Raw genomic sequence first — 9,126 nt, forward strand, 5'->3', positions numbered from 1 at the left:
ATGAATGGCCATGTAACCCAGGGTATGTGCTATACTTCAGCCTCAGAAGATATTTGGGGCTTTTTCTCTAGTAAGATTGGCCCCAGGTCACATCACTGCTGCATGAGTTCTGCCTACAAACAGACACCAGTCCCATTCCTAGAAGTTTGGAGAGGTGAATCTATCAAACAGCTGATATCACCATGACAAACCACTTCTTTTCTAGAGGTAACACAGCCTTTCTCACTCCATTTCCTCCCCCGAAACCATAAAAACCCTCATACTGGTTTCCTGCAAATCCAGGCCTTTTAAACCAGACTAATTTGCCATAGGGGATTACAGCAAAATGCAAGTTAATGTTTCCTGACGTTTTGTCCAATAGCTAATGTCTTTTAATATAGCTCTTTAACCACACAGCTCTTTAGCTTTCATTTCAAGGAGATCATCTTTCCCTCCCAGGTTCACTGTCTCGATTAGCCCAAACTTTACACTTTTTCTGTTCTTTTATTCCTTTAGGATGCTGAGAAAACTATTAAAATTGACAGATGAACCCAGAGAGCCCATCTCTGGCCTTGGCATTTCCTTTCAGCCCCAGCCCTCTGCAGGTGGAGTGAAGCCCCCCCAGGACCCGATTTCCCCTCTTTCCTGCTCATGCTCCATCTCTCTGTGTGTTTATCCCTTTGCTTACTACTCATGTGCCCACTCTCATTTCTCCAGCCACCATCTTTACACATGGTGGAGCAGACAGCTCCATCCTCAATACCTACAAACCAACAGCCTCTATAAATTGGGACAGCAGCTTTCAGTACACGCAGTGGTTACTGTTCCTGCAGATATGTGAGTCTGACACTGAACCCAGATCTTACTATGTAGATATATCCTTATGTAGATCCTAACCCATCCCACCATGCCCATTACTGTATCCCTCAGTGCCACATCCACATGGTTATTGAACACCTCAAGGGACAGTGACTCCACAACCCCCCTGGGCAGCCCTATGAGAAGAAACTGTTCCTAATTGTTCCTGGGTTTGAAGCCTATGGCACCCATCAATCCTATGTTTCCCAACCAACCTGGGGTCTGGCAGAAGAGATGTTGACTCTGCAGAGGTTAAAGGTGGCTGCCTTGTCCAACAAATGGGCTTGGGCAAGAGGGGAGGGATGTTGTTTTTGCTTCCTTCAGGAATGAAGTGTCAGAAAGATGCAGAGGGCAAACAAGCCCCCGCTGGGCTGCTGAGTGACAGCAGCAGCTGCAGAGAGTGCTGGGGCAATGCGGGACTGGGGGGTTCCCACATTTGAGGAGGGTCTGCCGTCTCCTTTTCCCACATCTGAAGTCAGAGGAACAACAACAGAAAGAGCTCTGTGGGGAAAAAGGGGTCCGAGTTTAACTGAGAGTGCAAAGTGATGTGCAAGAACTGAACTGTGTGCCATGAACAGAGCCCTGCTGGGGTCCCATGGGATTCCTGCACGGAACCTGAACCTTCTCCTGGATAAATGGAACAATACATCGGCAGATAAACTTCCCTTCTCTTTTATTTCCCTCAAAATTCATGCATAGACATAAATGAGAAGTAGACGATTGTTTAATTAGCTGGAATTGGGAGTAGGGCTGGAAAACACAGACCTAGGCTTGAGCTCATGCAAATCTCTACTACCCCAGCATGACTTCGGTGGGTGAACACAAGTGAAATATTCTGCATTGACAAAACCACTCTAGGCTATACCATGGACCCTTCTGGTGCCCAAAATATCCACACATCCTTTGCCACCTGGCCTTCCAGACAGAGCAATCTGTTCTTTTTCCTCCTGCCAGGCAGTGGGAAACGTGTCTGAATGTTTGCTCTCTGAACAGATTGAATTATGTAGGAGAGCCCTTCCTGGAGGATGATTTGTGTTTGGCATTTTGCAAGAGAGTCACATTAATGTGAAGGTAAAAGGTGATGTTCTTGATCAGAAAGATCTGGGCTAAGCCCACCTGATTGCTTGGAAAAGCCCAAGCTATAACCCAGCAGGGATTGGGATGAGCAGACTTCTCCCTCCATTTGATTCCTTTAAATGTCACAACTCTGAATTATACAGAAGCCAAATAAAAGTAGCACTTAAAGCACTTAAAGAAAGAAAAACGGAGGCTCTGTGCCCATCTGATAAATCCCTCTGTGTCTACGAGAGCACAAACTCAGCCCAAATGGTGGGATAAAGGGAAAGAGGCGCACACCTATAGGGAGGCATAGCAAAGCAATGGAGCAGGTCGCAAGCAGATTACAGAAACACAGCACATGTGGCTGTATAAATTACCCCTAAAAACACACAAACAGTTGCAGTAACCCCAGTGCAGCCCTGCAGTGATATTTGGGGTGTTCCCAGGTGCCAACCCTCTGTGTCAGAGGGATGGAGAGCAGATTCCCTGCTAACACCCATGCAGCAGCAGCGGCAGCTCCGGGGTCTGCGAATCTGCTTTGTGTTAAGAAGAACCATAAAACTTTCAGCAAAAGATGAAAAACACGTCTCACATTGGCACAAAGGCAGATTTCCTTGTAGGAAGGAGTGGCATAAAGTAGGATAGAGAAAGAATAACTGCCACCAGCAGTAACCATCAGCAAATACAAGTGTTACCGAGCTAAAAGAACAATAATCCCTCCAAAACTTTGCACGTGCACAAAAGTCACCTAAAACAAAACGTTACAACCAGGCCTTAAATCAGTAAATAATCAGTGAAGTGCTTTCTTACTTTTATTTCCCACTTCGCTTCTTGGCTTCAGGAATCTGCTGAATTCCGTATGAAGGGCTTTTTCCAACCTCAAAACTCGGGGAATTTTGTTAACAGTGCAATAAAAATAACTTCATAGTGTCACAGGGAAACATTAAAGCCCTTTTTTGTGCACTGCTCTTCCCTCCCCCCTACCCCTTTTTTTCTTTTTTGGGGGGGAAGAAAAAAATACAGACATTGTTTCTTTAAAAGTCTCCATCTGCAAATCCCATTAGATGTGCATATAAGGTTTCGGATGATTAATAGGTGCTGCTTTGCTTTGGTTGGAGGGAGCGGGTGTGTGTACGTTAACCCCTCCCTCCCCTCTCTCACATTTCACTTCACAAAGTTGTCACTCTCTCCCCAACATAGTATTTAAAAAGTGTTTCCCTCATGTCCAGCACTTCACAAGGACTCCAGCATCAGCTTTGGGACTCTGTTTGGGGCGATCGCCTCCTCCATCCATTTGGGACAATGAACACCTCAAGAAGAGTTTCCAAACTAACAAACCTCCAACCTCACAAACCCCCCAGCCAAAGTGTCGTTTAGGGAGGAAATCTGGGCTGTCAAATCTGGAAACATTTCCCCTCCTCTCCTCTCCTGCTTGAGGAACCTGAGTGACGAGCGTGGGACGAGGATGAACCCCACCGGAGGCAGCTGCATGCGCAGCCCCCAGTCCCCAGCCCCACTCTGGGGGTGCCTGCGGGGTGCCGACGTCCCCACAGCCCCAGGGTTGGGTCACTGCCCCCCAGCCCCTTTCTCCTTCCACCCCAAGGTGGATTTTGCTGCTTATTCTGAATTCTCAGCCTCCTGCTTGCTGAGCTCTGCCCACTGCGTCCCACCTGAGGAGCAGCCCCCAGCTTTCCGTCCTCACTCTGAGTGGCAGCAAGCAACAACAGAGGCCAGGAGACTGCTGAGCCCAGGGCTGGTGTTGGCCTCTGGGGACACAGAGAGCCCCAACGTCGTGAGCACAGCAGCGGGTGTAAGTGAAGATTACGAGGTGCCAGTAAACAGCACGATGGAGACAGAGAGAAAAGGATCCAAAAGGAAAAAGGAGCACTCAGGTAGGTGGCGTGGAAGTGGGGGTGTGGGGTGGGATGGGGAGAATATCTCATGGAGTAAAGCTGATGGAGGAAATATTTTGTGATTCTTGACTAGGGAAAACTATGCAATATCTCAATGGAAATGAAGTTGCTTGTCCCTTGATGACCTTTGGTGTTTGAGTTTTGCTCCTTATTGGCTGAACCCAACCCTTTAGGCAGCAGCTCAGTGCCAACTCAGTGCCATGCTGCGCTCAGAGCCCTAGGATGGCAGATCCATCCCACTGCTCTGCTGCAGTCCAAGGGTGATAGAATGGGGATCAAAGGGCTAAGGTCCCATCAGCTGCCCGTGCTAGCTGGGAATGCCACTCTGGGGTTTTGAACTGCCCACCAGTAGAATGCCCAGCAACATGGGAAACAATCAGTTTTCATTGTGCCATCCTTGCCAACAAAGCACCTTCTTCCTGAAGCATTCAGGAATTACAGACATAAGACATCTGGTTTGTTACTATTTCAGTTCTCCCGATATGTGAAATATGCAGAACATTGCTTTCTCCTAAGGAAGCTGTTAAGATTCAGATGCTTCCATGCAGACATTTTCTACAGTATTCATTTGCAAACCACAGAGTATTGAGAAGCAGAGGGTATTTTCCAGCATCCCCATTTTATGGTTTCAGAGCCAAGACATGGAAATGTTTCTAAGATGTAGAAAAGATCAAAATGCACTTAAATCCTCAAAACTTTCTTTAAAGAACCAATAGATTCAGAGCAGCTACAGAACGGTTTCACTGTGTGATAGTAATAGGAGTATCTGCAGTAAGACCTCACGTGTGAGCACACACATCCCCTTCTCTTCCTCTACCAGTGTTCATTATTTAGATGCCATTTTCAGCCCTGGTGTCCCAGGCACAGCAGTGACCTGAAGATGTCAGTTGGCTTTGGGGGAGCTTTCACAGCTGCCCCTGTGCCTGCCACCCTCTATTCTATGCTGTACAATTTAGCAAAGCATTTATAGAAACCCCTTTGCAATTACAGCATTAAAGAGGCTGAAAGGTGTTGTAATGACTTTGGGCTTCATACATCTTTCATTTACTACCAAGGAAAGACCTAACAACACCACTCAAGCAGCAAGGAAATTCCAAGCCCTAACCCTAAACTAAATTAGCCTTTAAAAGCATAAGATAAGCACTGAAAGTTCTGGGATGCCCACTGGGTGGAGGTTGAGTCTAAAGAAACGCCTCCCTCTGATTTCACACGTTGAATGTTGTTGAGAATGGCCAACTGCAGACAGGCAGTTTGGATACCCCAACTTTAGCTGATGATTAAGGCATGAGCTGAAGGATAAGACAGCAAGAAATAGGCATTGCTGTAATGATGTGTAGTAACATAGTGATTCTGACAACTTTGCTAAGTCATGCCTTTGGGTAAAGAGGGTGCTTCATGCTTTCAGGTCCCATTAACAGCCACAATGGCATAGAAAGCAGAACATAAGGGCAGGTAGAAACTGAAAACCTGAGCAAGAAAAGTGTAGGGAAGTCCCTCAGCAATTTAAAGTGATCTGGGGGCAGAGCTCCATCTGTCACCACCCCGTGTGCTCCACTCCATGAGGTGCCCACTGAAGTTACTTGTGGTTATTACTTTATCGCTGGCTGCCAAATGAATCAGCTCCCCATGAAGTCACTTCACTTGGCCAACGTTCCCAAGAGCTTTCAGGATTTTATGCCCCGTGTGACAGCAAAATCCATCTTACTACTTGATTTGCAATAAATCTGCCCTCAAACTCTTTACTAGGGGGAGAAAGCAACGTTATGCAGATACTTTGGATTTTTATTATGCCTTCTGCTGAGGGAAAAACTGCACTGACAGTGGTTTGCAGAATAACAAGCACCAGGTGCCTCCACCAGGGCTGTGGATCACCACAATGACCAAACAACCTGTGTTACCATTGGTGACCCCCATGCTTGAGCTTAAGCTGCTCTGAGGGATCGGAGAACCCCCTGAAATGCCCAAATCCTGCATTGTGTGGTCCTTTCACCTTCCCCAAAGCAGTTTGCCAGCTAAGCCTCTCTGCCATACATCTCCTTTCAACACCAAGTGGGGCACTGCCTGCTCTGTTCCCAGAGGCTATTTCAGATGATTCACATTGTTTGGAGATGAAGACCAGTGACACCCTCAGTGCCATTTGTCCAACAGTTTCTGCTCAGCTTGCAAGCAGCTGAACGCCTGCAGGACTGAGTGCTGAGTCAGGGAATGCCACTACCCCAGCACTGCTCATTTTCCCTCCCAGTGTACTCAGGCCAAATGCCAGCCTATGGTGCTCACTCAGCAACCTTCCCTTCCCCCTGCACCATGCACTTATATTGCATCACACACCGTGCTCACAGCAAAGTGCTCCCTTTGCCTTCAGTCTGCAGCCAAAATCAGGGGAGGAACAATGTGAAAGGCACAGGGAAGGAAACTCAAGAGTGCTGAGTGGGTGCAGTGAGAGTTTCCTTCCTCCTCCTGCTCCCTTTGGCCCTTGCTCCTGCAGTTCAAGTGGTTCACCCCATCCCAACTTTACCCCTCGAAGCAAAGGCTGACAGTGCTGAGCTCAAGGGGACACAACGCGCTTTGACATCGCTGTAGGGCACACATTCACACAGATCAATCTAACTGCAAATTGCACACCTGCTTGCCTCTTAGAAAGCCAGCCCTCCAGCAGCAAGGCAGAAGGCAGCAGCAGGTCGAGGAAGGAGAGGACAGCATTCACCAAGGAGCAGCTGCGGGAGCTGGAGGCAGAATTTGCCCATCACAATTACCTGACCAGGCTGAGGAGATATGAGATCGCCGTGAACCTGGACCTCACTGAGAGACAGGTACTCAAACCCCACCCCTTGCTGCTTCTCCCTAATGCTATAACACTCCAGGGCTGTGCTGCAATGGCACAGAGGTGTATTACTCTGTAGGACATGGTTTTGTGGGCATAGTAGCATTGGGTTGATTGTTGGACTTGGTGACTTTAGTGGTCTTTTCCAGCCTCATAATTCTATGATTTTAACATGAAAACTCCATGTTCTTTTAAAAGACATCCATTAAAAACCTCTGTAAGCAGTTAATACTTGCAGTTCTGCTTCTCTAAACAAACAAAAAAGCCATTTGGGACACATCCTGAGCTGTTTGGAGGAGCCATTTGGAGCCATTTGGATTGCCAGGTATAGCTGATGAAGATGGATTCCAGGCAAAGCACTGTGCTATGCTGGCTGGTCTTTGAAACATCTGCCTGGAACACCTTCATTCAATAGAGAATGCTTAAACCTGGAAGGTTCCTTCCAGTTTTTTCTCTAGAATTCCTCAAAATACATCTATCGACACACAGGAATCAGCCTGCTGGAGGCAATAACTCATTATATCCTTTTCATCCTCCAGGTCAAAGTATGGTTCCAGAACAGAAGGATGAAGTGGAAGCGTGTTAAGGGTGGACAACCAGTGTCCCCCCCTGAGCCCGATGCAGAGGACGCTGACTCCACCACATCCCCCAGCTCTGAGTAGTGCCATAAGGAGATGCTTGGAGAGGGTGTGACACTGCAGAAGGACACTGCAGCCCCATATGGTGGCCCTGTGGGTCACGGACTGAGAAGTGCGCAGTGCTGGAGCTGGTAGAGGAAAATGGAAAGCACAAAATAAGGCAAAGGAGAGCAGGACTTTGAGCTTTGTGTGAATGGGACTGTCTTACTGCCATAGGGTTACCTTTAGAAGAAAAAAAAATAAGAGAAAAAAAAAAAGAGAAAAACCACTGTATATATAGCAGGAGTAATGCTGTTCAGGCTCCCAAATGCTTACCAAACGGCCCATGCGTCATTCCTATCCTTCCATTCTGGTTTGCTTCCATATATGATCTTCTCCACCTCTGAGAGTGTCCATCTGATTCCAGGACACTTTAAAGCCATTCTCAAAGCTGAAAGAGTGTATAAAAGCAGCTTTCTAGCATAGGATGACCACAGGACCCAGACCTGCACACTCCTTTTCTTGCACACTGGTTCTCTTTCAATCCAAACCTGTAATATAATTAATGATTATGTTTTAGGAAAGCATAGTGTCTGTTCCCATATCTTCTGTCTTTTTGTTTAATGTGTTCTAATGCAATTTTACCATATTTTAACCAGAACTCTACACTGGCATGTCATAGAATGGCTATTAAACATGATTTTCAGTATTCTCATATACTTGAAAGGTAACCATTATTTGCACCTATGGCACAGTTAGAACATCTTTATTCCTTCTCACTGTGATGCATTCCTCTTTGGTTTTAACCTGGTCTGCAGGTTTGCTGGATGTAAATTTACATATCTGCATGATAAAACAGATTATCAAAGGGCTGAATAAAGCTGTTTCAGTGGATAACTTTAGTACTACCCCAACAACTGTGTGGGCACACAGAGCTGGAATTGGGTTCCTCTTCTCCTTATGAGCTCTTAAGCCAACCCCAGGCAGCACCCACTGGGGTCTGGAAGTTTGTGAGCTGTTTATTTGGAGATGAAAACTTGGGGGCTCTTGGTGACCAACAGACCAACAGCAGCTCCTGGTCCAGAAAGCATCATGACTCGATAATGATAAATCTTCCCTTTCACAGAAGCTGCTAACAGAAGGGTATAGCAATCTAATTCACACAAGAGTGACCCAGTGGGATCTCTCTGGATACTGACCCATAACTACAACCCAGATCTTGTGCTGTGTTGGGCAGCTTTCACCCTGAACCATCTGCAACTTGGCTGCTTTGCAACTGGGCATCAAAGCCTCCAACCCCCAAATCCTTTTGGGTGGAAATAGTGTCAGGCGTTACAGTTTTCCCAAGGAGATGATGCAGTGCACCATCCAACCAGGTGTGTCAGGGAAGCTTTACAAGAGTCACTGGTGTTATTAAGTAGATTTGCAGCTAGCAGTTATTAGCAGTCAGCAGAGCTGATCCTGGCTGTGCCCAGCAATGAGATGGCTGTGCTATCAAATGATGATCTCCATAGCAGCTTTCATGCTGGCCTCAGCTGGTAACCCTCCAGGGGCTTTCAGAACTGAGCAATAAAGGTCATCTTTAAACACTCCAAATGCTTTGGCATTTGAGGCAGACAGAGTAAACCCTCACGCGTATCACCAGAAGCAGCAAAGCAGCAGCCAAGGACTGACAGCATTGGTTATTTTTGTTTGGGATTGGGAAAAAAAACAACAAAAAACCCACAAAAAAAAAACCCACAAACATTTCTATTGGTCACTGATGGATTGAAACCACTGCATTTTAAACAACACCCTCCAAGCACAGAGCACACCAACCCAAACAGCCATCCAGCAGACAAGACCTTAGGCAAGCTCCCATCCTTCCCACACATCCTGA

The 9,126-nt window shown here is 46.8% G+C and overlaps 1 protein-coding gene across 1 annotated transcript; it reads left to right on the forward strand.

The window, feature by feature from the left end:
* Positions 1-3,098: 3,098 nt before the first annotated feature.
* Positions 3,099-7,964, forward strand: MEOX1 (mesenchyme homeobox 1). The gene is made up of 3 exons (XM_015885557.2): positions 3,099-3,788; positions 6,447-6,619; positions 7,170-7,964. Exons 1-3 carry the CDS (start codon positions 3,362-3,364, stop codon positions 7,290-7,292), a joined length of 723 nt encoding a protein of 240 aa, XP_015741043.1. The 5' UTR covers positions 3,099-3,361; the 3' UTR covers positions 7,293-7,964.
* Positions 7,965-9,126: the final 1,162 nt, after the last annotated feature.

Source organism: Coturnix japonica, chromosome 27 (genome assembly GCF_001577835.2).
Source record: "Coturnix japonica isolate 7356 chromosome 27, Coturnix japonica 2.1, whole genome shotgun sequence".
Taxonomy (NCBI): Eukaryota; Metazoa; Chordata; class Aves; order Galliformes; family Phasianidae; genus Coturnix; species Coturnix japonica.

Coding starts and splice junctions, on each gene's coding strand:
- MEOX1 (XM_015885557.2), top strand. CDS start 3,362: ATGAACCCCACCGGAGGCAGCTGCATGCGCAGCCCCCAGTCCCCAGCC. Junction 3,789..6,446: donor AAGGAAAAAGGAGCACTCAG/GTAGGTGGCGTG, acceptor CTTGCCTCTTAG/AAAGCCAGCCCTCCAGCAGC. Junction 6,620..7,169: donor TGGACCTCACTGAGAGACAG/GTACTCAAACCC, acceptor TTCATCCTCCAG/GTCAAAGTATGGTTCCAGAA.